At 42.3% G+C, this 18,454-nt stretch overlaps 1 protein-coding gene across 1 annotated transcript; it reads right to left on the bottom strand.

Moving 5' to 3' along the window:
• Positions 1-2,971: 2,971 nt before the first annotated feature.
• sae1 (SUMO1 activating enzyme subunit 1) lies at positions 2,972-17,673 on the bottom strand. The gene is made up of 9 exons (XM_041940601.1): positions 17,485-17,673; positions 16,511-16,622; positions 15,795-15,968; positions 11,338-11,483; positions 10,487-10,586; positions 10,053-10,158; positions 6,184-6,328; positions 4,843-4,912; positions 2,972-3,234 (listed from the first exon to the last, which is right to left on the bottom strand). The coding sequence occupies exons 1-9, from the start codon at positions 17,583-17,585 to the stop codon at positions 3,142-3,144; spliced, it is 1,047 nt and encodes a 348-aa protein (XP_041796535.1). The 5' UTR covers positions 17,586-17,673; the 3' UTR covers positions 2,972-3,141.
• Between the last annotated feature and the right edge of the window lie 781 nt (positions 17,674-18,454).

The raw sequence follows: 18,454 nt of genomic DNA, 5'->3' as shown, positions 1-18,454 counted from the left end.
CAAAGCTTGTGCTGTGATGACTTTAAAGCTGCTGCCTTTGTAGCCATATCTAGACTTGCTGGTAGAGAACCTATTTGTTCTTAAATCTTCAGTTTCGGTTTTCCAGTATTTCTACAGTCAGAGCCAAAGACATCGTTTCAAATCTACTGTTTTTTTCTCCTCTTGTTGACGCTCGATGTCAAAGATGCACAAACAAAACTGAGTACAAAATATCTCCAGAAACCAGCAGGCAGGCAAACTGTGGCGTTGCCCAAAATGTGCATCAGCAACAGCAATGGCGACAAAGTCATCTGAGACACTGTCATACTTTTGGCTCATCAAAAAGAAAAGCAGAAGCGTTCTTGGGGTTGGTTGAATAAAACAAGTCATTTCAGGATCTTTCATGATTTCTGGACACTTTATAGACAAAGTGATTAATCAATGAATCGAAAAATACTTGTCAGGTTAAATAACTGTCACTTGTGATCATACAAATCTTTACATAATAAACAAAGGCAAGAATTCAGCAGTTTATGAGGAATAGGAAGGACCTCCTGGTGAGTCCAAACACACACACACACTTGTCTGTTACTGAGTCAACAGGCAGCATTGGGACTAGATATCCTCACTTAAAGTCTTTTGCAGAATCAGCCAATCATGCGGCCCTCAGAGCAAAATCAGGGATCTGATTGGTTGCAACAGCAGGCACTTGGTCTTTGCTGCTAAGTGGAGGCAAAACAGAGAGAGTGACCCCACGGTAGGGACACGTCTTTGGATTTAACTGTGTGTGTGTGTGTGTGTGTAGGAGTGAGAGAACAAGAGAGAACTTGAAAAAAAGAAAAACCATAGAGGAAATAAAGCACAGCGGAGTCAGCATGTAGGGCGTGTAAAGAGTGCAATGAATGTGTGTTTTGACAGATAAGAGTTTTGGTTTAATTAAAGGGGCAGAATGAGCTTAAAGGGACGTTGCATAATTAATCTTCTTTCTTAATCTGAGGAAAAGAGCAGCAGCCTAATCGGCCCTCTGCTTTCATTTCAAGGCTCCACTTGTTTTGCTGCTCTGCAGTAAACACAGCACTCAGACGTTCACTTCATACATACTTCTGTTTATTCTTTTCCACCCGGCCTTCTGGCTCTCTCTTTTTTTATTCTCTGTATTCTCAGTCGCTCTCTGTGTTGGACCCAGTCCGTTCTTAATTCAAATAATGGTCACACATTTCTGCAGCATCACCAGTGAGGGAAACAGAATTGAATCAGTGAGCATCAGTTTTGTAAGTTAATCATTTGGTTGACTGATTCATGCAACCTAATGCTGAGTGATTTTTTTTAATGTGGAGCAGCATGTGTGTTCTGCAGTTCCCCAAACGTCACCAGAAAAACAAAAAAACTTTCTGGTTTGCTTTCATCACTGTATCAGCGCTGACCTCCTGCTGAATGATGAAGAGCTTTAAGTAAAAATGATGAATTATAAATCTGTTACCAATGAACTCTCCCTTCAGAGGATGTAATCTCGACTTCACACAACAAACACTCCACATCCACATCAAATTAATTCACTTCAAATTTTGCCCCTAAATCTACCGGTTTCATGTTTTGAGACACAACAGAAGGTTAATTTAAAGTCCCGGTTGCGTTCTGTGTGTTCTCGACCTCCTCTCTGGTTGATGGATACCAGCAAATAAACCTCCTGTTGGACACAGCTCATGGTTTCTGACATTAAGATGATGGAGCTGTCTGCTGCTAGAATTCACTATATCAGAGCCACAACACCGGAAATGTGGAAACAATTACATCATTGCTCACCACATAAATCACATGAGGAGTAATTTATGCAGCGACCTTTAACCCTTCACTTGGTGCATGTGATTTCTTTCTTGTAAAGCACCTGAGGCTGCAATGCTTGTGTGAAAGGTGCTATACTAATAAAGTTTAATATTATCATAATACCTCATAATAACTGTTTGATTCATGTGCAAAATAAATCCCTCAGAAAAAGGCTGCTGTGTTAACATCATTTTGGTGATCAACACAAAGCTGAAGGTGTTTGCAGATGACTTGGGGTGTATTACAGATTATATTATTAAGTTATGTGATACTGAAACAGTTTACACCGTAAATGTTTGATGGATTTATATGTTAATAAAATTGCTGGTAAACAGCAGACAGAAACTGTTTTTCGAGCATCTGCAGTTGCTGCAGACGACACACGGCAGTCAGCACTTGCAGAGTTTAAACTGCATCAAAATAAGTGTCGTTTTTTTCCATCTATGGTAAGATGCATCTCTGCAGTGCAGGTTTCTCAGGTCTGGCAGGTTAAACGGGTTCAACCACCCATTACTCCCAGGGGCTGAGGTCACACATGAGACCATATTGCTGGTTTTCCCCCATAATGCTCTGTTGCTGTTGTTGCCTTAATTGGGAGGAAGAAAACAGGAAATGCTTCGAGTTTGTCCCGAGGCTCATTTGAATGCTTCCCGCCCTTTCTTATTATCCTGCTGTGGTGTCACTCAGACACCATACGCCATGTTTGGTTTGATGAGTCACCTGCCAGGCGGTGAGAGGTTATGACCATATACAGTCATACACTCTGCTGAACATTATTGCTGCCTTTCCTCTTCAAACTCAGATAGTGACTGCTGCACCGACACCCACCACACCGAGTCCTTTTCAGCACAGCTAAGAGTCTGAGTTTGATGTAATTACTTAAACCAAATATTTCCAGTATTGCTCTTAAATCTCTCCTTCAAGATCTTAATTTTTAACATTGCATAATCTTATATACAGCATGTTGAAATCAAGGAAAATAGCACGTTGGTGTGACATTATAGCTGAGGTCCTGAAGTTTCCCCAGCAGCACATGAATGAAGGACTACAAACGGCAGATATCTGATACACAAACATTAAACAGGATTGTTATCTTCAATAAATCCAGAGACCTGAGGTAGAATCATTTTACTAAACATTTTATTAGGAAATGTAAAAAAAAAAAAAAAAATCCACAGTGCACTTGAGACAAAATGACAAAAATGGAACAACAGATGAATTTTATGAAAAGTGGAGCAAGTACTAATATAAATAATCTTCACAAACCAACGGAAAGACAGAAGTTTGCTGGACTTGTATTTATGTGTGAAACTGTCCGGTGCACAGCTGTGAGGTGTTTTACTTGGAGCCAAAATAGTCCACGACACCGTTGCCTTTACGACCATCGAAGAAGAAGAAGTTCCGATGTGGAGCGTCTCTTTGGGAGAGAGCCTGGTGGGAAAGACACAAGGACGTTAAAGTTACATTTCTGACCTCCTCAGCTTCACACATCATCAAGTGACCAGCCAGAAAGCGAAAATTCTTTAATCCCACAAAATATTTTAAATGTGAAACAGTGACGAAGCTAAAGCTTCAATGTACCAGAAAGGACTGTTTTACTGCCAGTTTTCCATTTTATCAGAGCACACAGACCCACACAGACACTTAAAGTTGTCCGTGGTTCAGTCCATAAGGTGAGTTCAGTTTTCTCTGAGTGTCAGTCAGATTCACCCGGCCAGACATCAGTCGGCCGGTTGCAGTGGGTTTCATCATAAAGACGGCGGGTTGGCCTTGTGCTGGTATAATGCAGTCTGATTCTGAACTGTCAGTTCCCTCCACACACACACACACACCCCCACCCACATACACACACACTTATCCTGACCTGAACTCCTGTTCACCTCTGCCTCAGGTCACAGTGCGCTCAGCTTGTGTAACAGCGTTGTACGTGAAATCTTATTCAGGTCACGCACCGACAAAACATTCTCCATGTTTGTGTGTCATTAAATAATGATGCTGTTTTTATCTGTGAGATGAATCTCAATGATTTTTATGACCTCAGTTACCACATGGAGTCTGTGAGCCCATCACAGGAAAGGAATTAACTTCACATATGAAAAGATGGATGAAAAATATAATTTAAAGACCTCTCAATAGTTAGATTTCAATGGTTTCGTCCTTTTGGCTGAAATTTAACAAAGTCAACAAATTCAAACATGAGATGAGAGGCACTGTGTGTCCCTCAAGGCACATCCACAGTGTCTTTCTGTTGAAGATAACATTCAGATCACGCCTCAGAGCAGTCTCAGCCTGTGTTAGACTGACTGAAGCACAGTCTGATGCATCGATCAATAAAGGGTCTTCCTTTCAGCTTACATCAGCTGCCCGGACGCCATGCGCACGGCACTCCTGACCTCTGATTAACACTAGAAGTAATGAGAGGAAACCAGCTTTTGTTTTCTCATGATAAACAGGTCCATTATCCCATTAACAAAGCTTCTTTTCTCAAGATAACAAAATAATGAACTCATGATCTTGCGATAACGACTAAAAAATAGCCGGTATTATTATTTTTTACCTTTTTTATTCTCAAAAATGCCATCTCAGCCAGACTCTAAACCACACCATGTAGACATACTGTATGTGCAAACAGTGTTCGTGTCGTCGTTTGTTTTTCATTGGATTTCCCACCAATGGCCCCATTATTTTCCTTTATGTTGCAACATCACTGAGTTCATTATGTTGTTCAGCTGGAGGACGGGGTAAATCATTTCTCCTTTTGAGAGGCCGCTGCCAGAGCGTCACGCTGAGTTTCACTGTGGTCACAGTAAAAATCACTTCTACACAGAAGAGTCGCTGCCGTTTTTCTGAAGCTGACCCAGAAACCGGCTGAGTGGCCACCTGTCAGCTGACTGACTCCCTCACACACCAGACTGGCCGTCAGCAGCGTTTACTACAGCATTCGAATACTGTGACATGAACATGTTCACAATGTTTCCTCAAGTCTATCCTGCATATTAACAGAACATCTGAAACGCTGTCTAATGTTTACACGCTTACCTTGACCACTTCCTGTCCCAGAACTCCTCCCACGACAGCGCACACTGGAGACATCTCAGAGAAGCAGTAGCTGAGGACAAACAGTACAAGCACACATGTACGACTGTGACTAAACAGAAAGTGTGATGTTAAGCAACGGAGAAACTGAGAAGGTTACTGGCTGCAGAGCCGCTCTGTCTGCGGTTCTGCTTCAGTGCCAGCTGAGTTATGTGTTGTGCTGTCTGGCAACGCCGCCGTTCCGGCAGTGGCAGGGTTGAACTGAAGCAGGATGGAAGCGCGGATGTTTGGATTAATCACAGTCAGCAATCGCCCCCTCCTCGAGATCAAGGTAGACTGTGTGAATGTGGAAGTTGTTCAGTCTCAGAAACAGCCCTCGGACTTGTCGGACAGTCGTCTCAGTGTTGTTTTGGTGATGTGCGGGTGAAAAGATGTCTGTCTGTTAAAAACTGGACTGGATCTCGCTGAAAAGTTGGTGCTATGGGAGGGTGGCTGTGGGTAAATCCTGGTCGATCTTGCTGTGAAGTTTGAGCCTCAGTATCTCACTTTTAAGATACTTCAGCACTTTGATTACTTGAAATCCACACGAGCTGCCATTTCCTATCTCAGTGAAATGTCCTTTCAGTATCTAGTGTAAAATTTAAAGGATAACTTTCGTTTTTTACAACCTGGACCTTATTTGTAGCATTAAATACGACCATTTACTCACCCAGACAACTTTGGTGGCATTTGGAGTCGCTTTGAAGAAATTAGCCCCAGAGGAGCGGCGCGTATATCCGTATAATGCGAGTACTCGGGGCATCCATGCGCAGCCTCTATATAACGCATAATCTGCGGCGAAACTCGTTCATATTCCAATATTTTGTTATGATATGCTGGTGCTATTCCCCTCTGAGCCCGTTGTGGCTCTAGACAACTACCTCTGACGTGGGTGATGTCATTACCGAACGCCGCGCGCTGCGAGCAGCCAGCCACAACACGGCTGACTCTGCGGCGGTCGGCTACGAATACGCAATAACGAACCATAGCTGTGCCAAACTACAGCTAAACTAGCCGACCGCCAGCTCAGAGGGGAATAGCACCAGCATATCATAAAATATTGGAATACGAATGAGTTTCAGCAGATGATGCGTTATATAGAGGCTGCGCATGGATGCCCCGAGTACTCGCATTATACGGATATACGCGCCGCTCCTCTGGGGCTAATTTCTTCAAAACAACTCCAAATGCCACCAAAGTTGTCTGGGGGAGTAAATGGGCGTATTTAATGCTACAAATAAGGTCCAGGTTGTAAAACACGAAAGTTATCCTTTAAGTCACAAGACAAGTGATGAAGCTTTGTACCTGATGAAGTCATCACTCAGAAGGTCGCTGCTCACTGCCAAGGCCCCGAGGACGTCGTCACGGATCTGTCTCAGGAGTTGACTGTCTTCAGCAAAGGATTGTGGGTCGGGGTCACGGCCTTTGTCTGTACGAAACTTCAACAGAACTGAGGAGACGGAGGGAAGACAGAAAAGAGGGAGGGAGAGCAGGAAGCAGGAGAAACACGAACACAAGGAAAGAAAACGACAGTTGACAAGCTGGAAACAAGTTTAAAGCATTTAAAGCAATATTTTCCATATATCGACTGCCATTTCTAATTTCATCACGCCTTCAAGAGGCTTCCACGTGAATTATCATCTCATGGAAAGACAACATCTCATCTTGATCGCTGCTCCCTTTGAAACAGGATATAAATCGGTATGCGGTTGCACCATCAACCATTTCATCCGATTTGGCCTACGCTTCCCCACATCAAATTAAGAGCACGCACGCACAGATTTACGCCTGCGAAGACGCTCGCATACACCTGCGCAGGAAGCATTAGGGTGAAAAAAACACGACTCCTTCCTGTGCTGCAGAGCCGGCTGAAGGACCGGCTAAGAATTAAAAATCAGAAGCAAGCACTTTATTTGGTCATGAGCAGTTTTTCAAACAGCAACCGACTTTTCCTACTGCACCACACAGACGTGCACGCCAACACCTCGCCCCCGTACTTCCTGTTCGTCCATTAACTTAAACCACATGAGGAAGTCAAAACCTCCCACGGCCATTTCCACCAGCGTGGCACACCAAACACACATCAGTCAGTGAGCGAGTCACTTTCACACCTCAGCTCTGCTCTTTATCACTCAGACTTTGTTAGAAGAAAGTTAAAGGCCGACACAAACGGCATCACGCAGCTCCAGGCAGGAAATCAAAACAGAATTTCATAACAGGAGATAATAATGTGCACATGGATGGAACAACGATAGCATCTATAAACCTACATATGTAGCGGTGATACGTGATAGTCTTCACAGACTGAAGTGGAGGGAAAATATTTAGAACGGACCTTTACATGCAAACCTGCACGTGAAGGTCAAAAACAACAGACGATATCTGACTGTGTGTCAAAGCAAAGACATGCTTGGTAGAGGATGTTGCTCGCAGCCAGTGTGGATGCACAGCCTTTTTCACAACAACAACATCAACCAAATTTGCATCTCCACATACCTCACTTCAGGATTATAGATTCTGAACGCTATCGGGTATTGTGCATTGGACCGCACAACGCCGAATTTCCTTTAGTATTTTTTGGCTAAGTAGGACTTATCTTTATTTTTCTACACTGCAGTACACAGGAAATGTCCTCCATTTCTGCTTTGTGCCAGTGTTTATGTGTGCAAGTCACCTTTTCTTGTGCTGGTCAATGCGTCTTGTAAATCTGCCGATATATATATCAGGAAATAACATAGATCAGAGATACTGATGATAATAAGCAAACACACACACGCATCCTCGGTTCAGCTCACCCGACTGTTCCTCGTGAGACAGGAAGCAGTTGTAACAGAGGAAGAGCCACTTCCTCATCGGTCGCCCAAAACAACAACCGCTGGCTCCAATTATAGAAACGACGAAGGAATAACACTGCCTCCTGTCTCACATTTACTAAATTAAAAAACAACAACTAGGCGGTGTTTCCACTAAGATATTAGCCTGACACGCATCAGACTGAAGACGGGGGGAGGCTGTGGTGGGTAGGTGGGTTTCAGAGTGGGCCGTTATCAGACTAAAGGCCACGACGGCTGGCACAGACCTAAAATTAACCAGCTGAGATCTTCAATGATGAGTGACTAACAAGCAAATTAGCTATTTAGTAAACAAATCTACCGAGCACCCCCCATCACATGACAGCGCCTGGTCGCTGTTGGTGATCGTCTGTCTCATGCTGTATTGTTTTAGGGAGTCTTTATTAGCACCTGCGATAAAGTACTACTGAGTGCTCATGTAGCAATGGAGTGATGGCTGCTGAGTTATCGACATGTTGATGGCCGTCGAGACTGGTGTGATCCCACTGCAGGATGGTCTCTGGTGTGAATGCCATGAAGAGCTAACACGCACTGAAACAGCGGTGCGCTCTGAATATCCACAAACAGCGACGAGGTAGTCAGCTGGACTTCATGTTACATTCTGACGACTGCATGAGCAAAAACATCCACAAATAAAGTTTTTTTTAAAATCAATTTTAAGAAAAAAAATATATACGTCATTCATTTCAGTCAATGATTTGATTTGCTTTGTTGTGAAAGATTTAGAGCCACTGTCTCACATGAAAGCATTCATGTTTTCAGTGCATACACTGCTGTTTGTATGGTGTGGTGAGTGTACATGAGAAAAATGGCACTAGGCTCATATATTACTTTCTACAGCTAAAGTTTTCTTACACTAACAGGACATCAAGCTAATATATCATAGCTTCTTACTTCCTCTGTCTGTATATATGAAAGATATTGGGGTGTATTGGTATTAAGAGTTAAAGCCTTTCAAATCATCACATCTGAAGGACAAAGTGTGCAAAATATGACTTTTCAGTCACCTTTCATATCTGTTTTTGGACTTATGCTGCCTGGGTGCAGGCTCATTGCTTAAAGATGATCTACCTACAGTAATGTTTTTATTAACTTTCTAAATATGGAATGACCTTTGCAACCTATAGCATGTATTAATGTACTGTTGTTTTTGTTAGATGCACTTGAGGCTTGTTCAAAACTCTCTACGATTCTTAAATGTGATATAAACATGCAGAAGTGCATTGTTTTGTTCAGTATTTAAGACCTATGCATCCTACCTGAGTGTAACCAAATATTCATTATTTTCTACATTTATGCACAGAAAACCGTTTTTATAATTAACAGGAGTGCCATGATTTTCTGGTTATTTCCTGTTCTTACATGCTTGATGTCATGCAGAGTAGGTGTCGGGCTGTTCTCTGCTCTACGCTCAGTGCACATGACTGGCCATGGACAGCCTGTGATGGAAACTAGCATGCAGTGTGTGGTGATGGTGCAGGGCCAGGTGACAGGAGGGACAATAACAAGTCTTTAGAGAAGGTCACCAAACACTGTAAATAACCTGAAAAACAGGAAGGTACAGTTCAGATTTTCTTTAAGGGTCAGAATGTTCCTTTGGGTTGACGGTTCCTAAACATCTGACAGGTCGTATGCGGTTATTCACGTGTAACTCAGCGTAACAATATTCATTTTTCCATCACTTTGCTGATTGAATTTTACAAAAACAATATGTTGTTGTTACCGTTTACTCTCTCTTGGTACAGACTGACATCTAACACTTTGCCCTCTGCTATAGGACGACATTTAACAAACTATACGGACATGATTTTCCATGCACGTGCAATGCTAGTTATTAGCAGACCAGTGACTTTGCATGTTCATGGTATGCGTTTCAGTCTCGCTGCAGGGATCCTACGCATTTTCAGTTTCAAATTTCTAAACTTTTTTAGCCCTTTCAGGATTCTTTGTTATATTTGATCAATTCTCTGTATGGAAATTCTGTGTGCGTCGTGCCTCCTGCACAGACAAATCAGAAGACCTCTCGTACGCTCCACTGCTATTCTAATTCATAGCTGTGTCAAATAGAGAATATCACTAAAAAAATAAATCTCACCATGAAACTTGAATCCGTAATTTCACTACGAATATTAATTCCTCATAAAATCTTTAAAAATCAGCAGCTTTTAGAGCACAAAGATCCTTAAACATGTTAAAATCAGTTGTTATTTCTGACACTCAAAAAACACCAAATTCACAATAATTCACAGAAGAAACGTCAATTTTCACATTTACAACCGAAACTTTTGTACTTGTGCTTTATAAATGTTTGGCTTTAAGTACCGTGAAGCAGGAAGTAGTCCACGGGAGTTCGTTTCAGACTCGCTTTGGCCTTCTCAGTCGTCCAATCAACCTCCAGAGCCTCCTTCAAAGTGCAGAAACTCGCTGTCTGGTGCGAGATAAAAAAATACAAACTACATCAATCGGAGGTGAAGCGGTGTCGGATTAATTAATTCTTTCCTCGTCGTTAGGATGAATCGAAAGCAATGTCTGGTCATTTAATGAGGGAAAGCAATTAGATTTTTATGGATATGACGTACATATTTAGATGTATTTGTGATCAGAAATCTACATATGCTCGACTCCTCCAGCCTAAAGGAAGTCATTTTATTCTTTACCCATCTTGTTGTTTTCTGTCTATTTGGCTCGAGAAAACATCTTCATATATGATGGTTCTCTACATGAGGCTGGCTGGAGGAATAAAAATATCTGGCCACCTTTTTCACCATGGTGGTCTCGTTGGGGTCGACTTTGGCTTTCTTTACTTCTGGACCGTCGTTAGAGTTTTCAGTTGGTTTCACCAGTTTGGGTTTCTCCCTAAAAAGAGAGCGAAGAGAAAGAAATCCTACACGATCAGGAAGCACAACAGTCAATATTAGATTATAAATCAAGAAGTTTTGTTTAGCTGATGGAACACGCTGTACAATCCTGGACTCCATAACAGCTGGGGCGCTGCAGAACACGTGAATTAAACAGCTTGTGATAACTTAGAAAACAGCACAAAGTCTTCTTTCTTATCTTTGTATATATCTGCTTATTCTGAATTTGATGCAGCATCATGTTTCAAACAAGTTGGGACAGGAGCAACTAAAGACTGGGGAAAGTTGTCTTTAGTTGAGGAATTTGTGTGTATTTTAAAGTGGATCAATGAGATTGTTCTGCAGGAGCTGCTTGTCTGTGTCATCTTCTTCTTTAATCAGCTCGCTGCGATTTCTGACTTTTACGTAAAAATAGAGGAAGTCGAAAATGTTGGGAAACACAATGACGACAGATGAAAATAAATCAGATATCCTGTCTGAAAGGTCATCCAGGTCACGGTTAAACGCAGGGCAACTGGACTTGGTTGTAGAAACTAGCATGAGGCCGACATGTGAACAGTTGTTACGCCTCCTGGGAAGGGATGAACAGACAGCACTGTATGTGGGGGTGAGTGGCGTCGTAGACCTCCTCCTCTGTCTTTGTGGCTTTCCATCCAGCAGCTCCCACGTGTGCAGAGTATAACCGTGACTGTCACAAGGCCAAATTCTACAGAATCTCGCACACTCTTCGAGCCGCCGCTCAGACTTACTCAACATAGTGGTGCTCCTGTCCGAGGTTGCAGAACATGTTTCCATAGTAACCGTAGACGTCCCCACAGAAGACCTTGATGTTGCGCTGAGAACAGAGCTGGTCGACTCGCACCATCAGGTCTCTGGAGCAGCCTGTTAGACACACCTGAGGGAGAAAAAACACAAATATGAAGCTGGTCAGAGCTGATTGACCACCACCGTTATCAATAAGCAGCTGACCCTTTATATTGTAGATACACCAACCTATATCCATCCTTGTACAAATACACTCACTTATATAGTGAAAATGTATAAGTAATTAATTACTAGCTTTTTTTCTCGTTTCTGTTTGATGCTTTATTGACTCTCTTCTTTATAAACAAATACAAACAGGGTCTTTGCGCTGGGAAAAGGCGACTTCAGGGATTAGTACCTGGAGTTTATAGAATAAAAGTTAACCACGTTAAAGAAAACAAAGTGTTTCTTTCTCACTGCTGACTGAACTTTCAGAGCAGTTTTACAACCCTGAATCAGACTCAAAGGAAAATAACTTTCAGATTAATAGGTCAAAGCTGCTGCTGCTGCTGGTCTCAGAGGTAATTTAGCGTTTTCTTCATCCTTCCAGAACTCCTGTGATCACAAGGAAGAATCTCAAACTGCTTTCAGAGATGCATCTAAATCTTTGGAGTATAAATATTTGCATCTTCTGTCATTTAGGGTCTAAGTTGCTGCCTGTGTCCCAATATCATTCATGTATTGTCAAAAAGAGGATTTAATCCAAGACAAGGATTAAACAGTTGTGAAGCAGACAGCGTCTGAGAGGCTTCATGTCAGAGTGGAGTGCCTTGCTTGTTTTAAACAGACATCTTTCAGATGATGATTGCAGAGATGGGCAGCTGTAGACGCTTCTTCCTGTCAACAAGCAATGTTTACATACAGTAATTACTGAAAGATTTGCATTTTCTGCAGCCACCTTTCAGCACCTTGTTCCTCTGAAAATGAAAATGTATGAAACTGAACTCCCACTGTGTTGGTCTGCTGGCCTCCTCCTCCTCCTCTTCCTCTTCCACCCATGCCATTTGGTTTTTGTGCCATTATTCGCTCATTTCCATTCCCGTTAACACAACACTGAAACTGCTCGCAATGACAGAAGATATCAAATCATAATATTGTCTTGCTTTTAATCTCTGTCACCGGCCACCTGACGGAGACACACCTACGGCAGATAGTTTGCGTCCCGGAGTAAACAACCAAACCAACACAGTGACACAGTGTACCATGGCAAAACCAGGATGGGCTGATTTCTGCCTGTAAACAACTGAACGGTGGGCTGGGTCCACCTTATCCTGCTGACCCAGTCCAGCACACCCAAAACACCCTCGGCTCACTGATAAGGCTGATGCAGCATCTCTGGCAGCAGGCAGACCAGGGTCAAGGACCAGAGTTCCCAGACAGGATGTGTTTGACCCCACCGTCTAAAACATACTATGCACAGAGGCTGAAGCCAACCCTGACAAGTCCAACAGGAGGTTCTCAGTTCATGAAGTATGCAAGAACTTGGGGAAAAGAAGATCTGCTTTTACAGGCTGGTGGAGCACAACATCAGCCATTAACCTCCACCTTTTTCCTTCCTAGCAATGATTTGTGAACATTATTTGACCCAGTGCAAGCTTGTGATTATGGCATCAGAAAAACAAGGAAATAATGGAGGGAAAACAGGAAAGTGGGATTCCTTTTTAAAAGAATGGCATTAAAGGCAAAGACAACCGGTTTTCTAAATGAGAATCTTACTATGGAGCCACACAGACCAACACAAAGACTGCTATCTTTATTGTCCCTGTGGTCTTCTCACCTGTGAACCAGTGGAAAATTGTGGCGTGGGGCCCGGGTGAAGACACAGCAAGGTGGGACAAGAGAAGTTGTAATGTTATGGTTGTGTTTTGCGGGGCAGGATGGGCCACAGCTAGCTTTTTAGCACGCTAACTGCAATAGATACCTCTGCAGCGCAGTACACAGACATCGCATCAGAACAGTCACTTTTTAATGTTTTAAACTAAAATTCTGGCCATATCTCACACATGACCCTACCTTCACGTGTTGCTTATTAAATAAAAAAAAATTAATGGAGAGATACTGAGGATAAAAATGTTGTGTAAGAAGCAGTAAAAGCTGCACATTTGTTGGCCTGTCATGATGCTGTTTATGTGGTATTTTTCTGTTCCTTCTTGCAAGAAACTTAAATGAAATCACTACAGAAAAAATAAAAAAAATTGTCATGTCAACATGCAAAGTGAGCGACGGAGAGTATCAGGAGGGACTCGGCTGACTCTGCAAGGACCCAGATGGACAGTGAATCTTTTTCTATTGTACTCAGTGATTAGGCCTTTCATATGAAAACTGACCACACTCCAGCCACTTCACTTTAATCACCCTCCATCTTCCCACTGAGCCACACACAGATACATCCGTGGAAGCAGATTAAAGCGACGGGTGGTCTACAGCAGAAAGAGAGAGACCCCCCTCTGTTTTCCCTTTTTCTGTTTCATCTCTCAACTGTCCTGCCTTCTCTTCTCCATCCCTCTCATCCTCCCTCCCTCCCTCCGTCCTACTAACATCTACCTCATCCCGTCTCACTTCACTTTGTCCTACTTCTATCCTCCTCCGTCTTCCTCCCGAAACACTCTCCCTCCTCCCGACCTTCACTCAGCACCGCCAGAGGGAGGAAACACTGCCAACAATTCAGACACAACAGGAGATCAAAAAAAAAAACTCTGCCATTCATCTAATGGTGTTTTAATCCCTTCTTCCTACCAGCAGTGATAAAACTGAGGTCCAGCCAGTGTGTGTAGCTGCCTGTGGAAACGAATGTTGAATGCTGAAGCAACTTTGATCAATATTACTCATTTAAAAAATGAAAACAATCATCTGTTTACTCAATCTAACCCCATCTACAGGCTTAACATACATTAACAACAAACAAAACAAAGATGAAAGCTCGTAAAATACAGAGCAGCACCAAAAACATGTCAGTGCCCAAATACTTCTTAGTTACTCATAGTTAAAATATCTTCATGAAGCAGCTGCCAGGTGGCCATGTTTGTTCATCACTGGTCTTCCTGGGCTGACTTCTCACAGTATCACATGAATGCAAAGCTTCATAGCAAACCAAACAGCTCTGCATTTTAGATTTTCTAACTGACAAGTGAATGTGCGATTAGTGCCGTCCTCCACACAACAGGACCAAACACACACTTAAAATAGCAACTGCTCTCGTTGCATAATTAACAGGCTAATTACATCACAAACCAGTTGGAAGAAAGGCAAAATATAACGTTACTGTCGCCTAAAGAACAAAGCTAACTCATCACTGCAGCAACAGCACTTTATCTTAAAGCAGGTGGTTTGGTCCTGGGGCCTGACACAATATAGCAAGGACAGCTTTTCATGTATTGTACGTCTGAATATACAACACTCACATGACAGAGCTTTCCATAAAAGCCAGCTGTCGGCAGGATGCCTGGACTTGATCACATAACCAGACGACGACTTTCTTACTGTTTTTGAGTCCCTTTTGAGTCACTTTTTAGATGAGCAGGTCGGCTCGCAGCCTCTCCTGATATCCTGTGTCTGCTGAGGAGCGTCAGAGAGACACTGATTTTTAAGGAATGGTTTCCCACACGTTCATTTATTTATGGGGCCTATCTCACATGGATTTACTGAATGATGAGGATTTTCAGCCCAGTCTCTCTCTCTCACATATACGTGGCAGTGTTTAGAGTTTACTCGGGTGGGCCGCCCATGTCGACTGACAGTCGCCACAATATATTTGACGACCCATTTTAGCATTTATTGTCCACTCGAGGGAACGACGGCATCCGTGATCGATTAACTAGTGGACAGTCTCTCCCTGCTATAATGTCCCGTCTACTGACACCCACACAGAGATCAGCTCTGCGGGCAAACACACAGAGATGCTCTTGGTATTATGTCCCTCCAGTAAAGGCAGTGAGCACCTGTTTGTTTGTTTGTGTGTGTGTGTGTGTGTGTGTGTGTGTGTGTGTGTGTGTGTGTGTGTGTGTGTGTGTGTATAAAAGAAGTGAAGGGAAAGCAAGGTGAGCAGATTGAATAGTCTGTCAGTAAACACTAAAATAAGGTGTAGAATTAGGCAGAATTAAAATAACCTGGTAACCAGACTGAACCTCCAAGTGACATCATGTGGACAGTTAGCAAAATGAGTTAGAAAAACATCTTGTATATAACAGAAAGAACCACGAAATGTGAGGAGGTACATCACTAACAAACATTTTTCCTATATCTTAACTGTTCAGACTGGATCTTTACTTTAATATGTTTCAAGAAAAGCCAGATTTGCTGTACTTTCAAGTGAAATCATTCTGCTTCCCTCTCAAATGTCTCATCTTTTAGCTTGGATTATATTTGTAAGAACGGTCTTGAATAAACGTTCATTTCCCCTCACCGCATCAAATTGCAGAAAGAAGTCATCTGGTTTGTCTTCGATTCTGTCTGGGTCTGCGTGGACCTCCACCATTGGGTTGAGGTTCTGCGCTCGCTCCAGAGAGGCCTGGGCTCGGTTCTGACCCTGAGCCGTCACCGGAACCAGGAACTGAGCTCGACATGACTCCTCTGACACCTGACGGACACACAAACAGGGAACGTAGAGCAGGGTGAGGATTGTGCTTTTCACAGGCCCTTACACTCAACATGCAGATTAAGGTTCTGTCTGTATGTAATTTATCTTACGGTTATTTATACTGTGTAAACGACGGATATTTATCTGCCCTTCTATTCTTTAGAAAAAAAAAATTCAAATATTTATCTATTATGTAGTTACACAGGACCACAGAGGGCAAAAACATGTATGCTGTAAATGTACATTTCACTTCAAAACGTGATATGAATCAATGATTGTACGTATAAATTAACTGGTTTGTTCCCTCACTCAAAGATTGAAGACTATTAGTTTGCCACAAGCACCATCTAGTGGACAGACATAGCACTGCAAAGGCTGAGGTTGCCATATATTATTCCATTATATTTACGGGCTATGAATATATCGTACAGATGTTTAGTTGATAGCTGAAAACAAAGATTTCTAGATCTTGATTCACAAATTGACTCTGTAAGTGATAGTGTGCTTGGGTGAGGACAGGGAAAAGAGCTTTGTGTGTGTACCAGTTCATGATCCAGCAAAGTGAGTCCTTTAACTCCGGCCAGGATTAAGTTCTTGGCCACTTCTGCCCCCAGACCACCTAAACCAGCCAGGAGCACACGAGAACCCCGCAACCTATTTAAAAAAAAAAAAAAAAATGACATATTTTTTTTGACACAAAAATAAATGTTCGATCACTACTGGGTGAATGTTTTTGAATGTGATCTTGTGCTGTATGGTCTGTGTTTCTAACAAATTAACAGGTTAACCTCTATTTGAACTGCAGGTCTCATGAAAAAGAGAGAGGTTCAGCAACAACATAGGGATAAAGCAAAATGATGTACTACCACAACAACAATAAGATCAGAGTGTGAGATTAAACAACCTGTGACGGGAATGAAAGTCCGACTCCAGGGTTTCTGGATTTCATTTGCATGGAGCATTACAATCAGAATCTTCTAAGTGCTTTATACACAGACATCACAATCTGCTTTATTGGCCAAACATGTGTGCACATACAAGGAAACTGACTCCGGTTTAAACAAGGCATTCAATCAAGTACTGTCATGTAATGTTAATGTAATCTAAAGTGTTTTGTGACCATTCACTTTATAAATATGTAACGTGTGTGCGTGTTAAAGACAGTCTACTGTTTGTTAACTTGGTTGCAACTTTTCCTTTCGTTGTGGGGAAACTCAGTCAACCACTGGCCTCTTTCTCACTTCACTGCAGTTTGAGAAAAAGGATCCAGGCGGCTGTAAGACCCCGCAGGAGTACAATGAATGTGCGGACAATGCAAAGATATCGACCAATACATGCATCGATACTGTCAAAGAATTCTCCCCACAGTGCCTACTCCAAAAATTAGCATAAATCGTCTGTTTGCAAATGCAAGAAACGTATTGAACACTTTGGCAAAAACCGATGGAGCAAGAGCGCGACAACTCAAACCTCCTGCCGTGTCGATTAGCCTGGCGAGCTAACTGAGCTAACTGACCTCTTCTGAGCATCTAGGCCCCACAAACGGATCTGACGGTCGTACTGTGCCGCCTCCTCCTCGCTGATGACCGGGTCCTCCTTCTCGATCATATCGATCATTTCAATGCACCACAAAGATGGGAAATACGGTGTAAAGTAGCCTTTTTATGCCGCTACGGATGTAGCTGTTTCAAATGCCGCGACTGTCCCGCTGTGGCGCTGAATGATGACGCAACGAGAAGGACACAATAGATATGTTTTCTCACGTTTTATATAATCGCTATCGATTTTTAGATACTGTCTTTATGATTTTTCGCTTTATTTATGTAAACAATTCCCTCCCGATTTAATATCATACATTTATTTGTCATCGTGTGAATTCTGAAGTTAAGCCATTGTTGTTTGCAACGCTCATTTCAATCTTAAAAGAAACCGGTTGCTCAATAATTTGTCGCTGTTTCTGGTTTATAATTCAGGAATCGAGCATTAAGAGCAGCAACGTAACTTTAAAATCCAAGTGTTAACCTGTAGCTTTTGTTCTGCAATTGTAACCTTCATTCATAGACTGTTAAAACACGTTGCTTTGGGCATCAACGAGTGTCTAGGCTGAGGTGTGGGTAAATTTTTCCCTGGGTGAGGTCTTTTACGAACAATTTTACAGCCATTTCTAAAAAAAAAAAAAAATGCTTGTCATTTGCCTCCAGATGAAATAATCTAGCTAACTGTTCTGCACTAACAGCTAAATGAACAGTTGATGTTTTTGAAAAAATAGCCCTAAAATTAGTTCTTGGGTCCCTAGAGGTCCTATCTTTGCAGCGGCATTGTATTTGGATACGAGTGTATATTTCCTGTTAAAACAGCTTCTTACCCTATAAATTTGTCTGCCAAGTCATATTTTTTCTTTTGTATGTTCGGGATTATGTAACTTTTCCCCAAGTTCGCATTCCCTGGCATGCCAAATTATTGTAACTACAGTATTTAATAAGAGC

Source organism: Chelmon rostratus, chromosome 7 (genome assembly GCF_017976325.1).
Source record: "Chelmon rostratus isolate fCheRos1 chromosome 7, fCheRos1.pri, whole genome shotgun sequence".
NCBI lineage: Eukaryota > Metazoa > Chordata > Actinopteri > Chaetodontiformes > Chaetodontidae > Chelmon > Chelmon rostratus.
The sequence above is the reverse complement of the archived record's forward strand: the minus strand, read 5'-3'. Positions and strand labels throughout refer to the sequence as shown.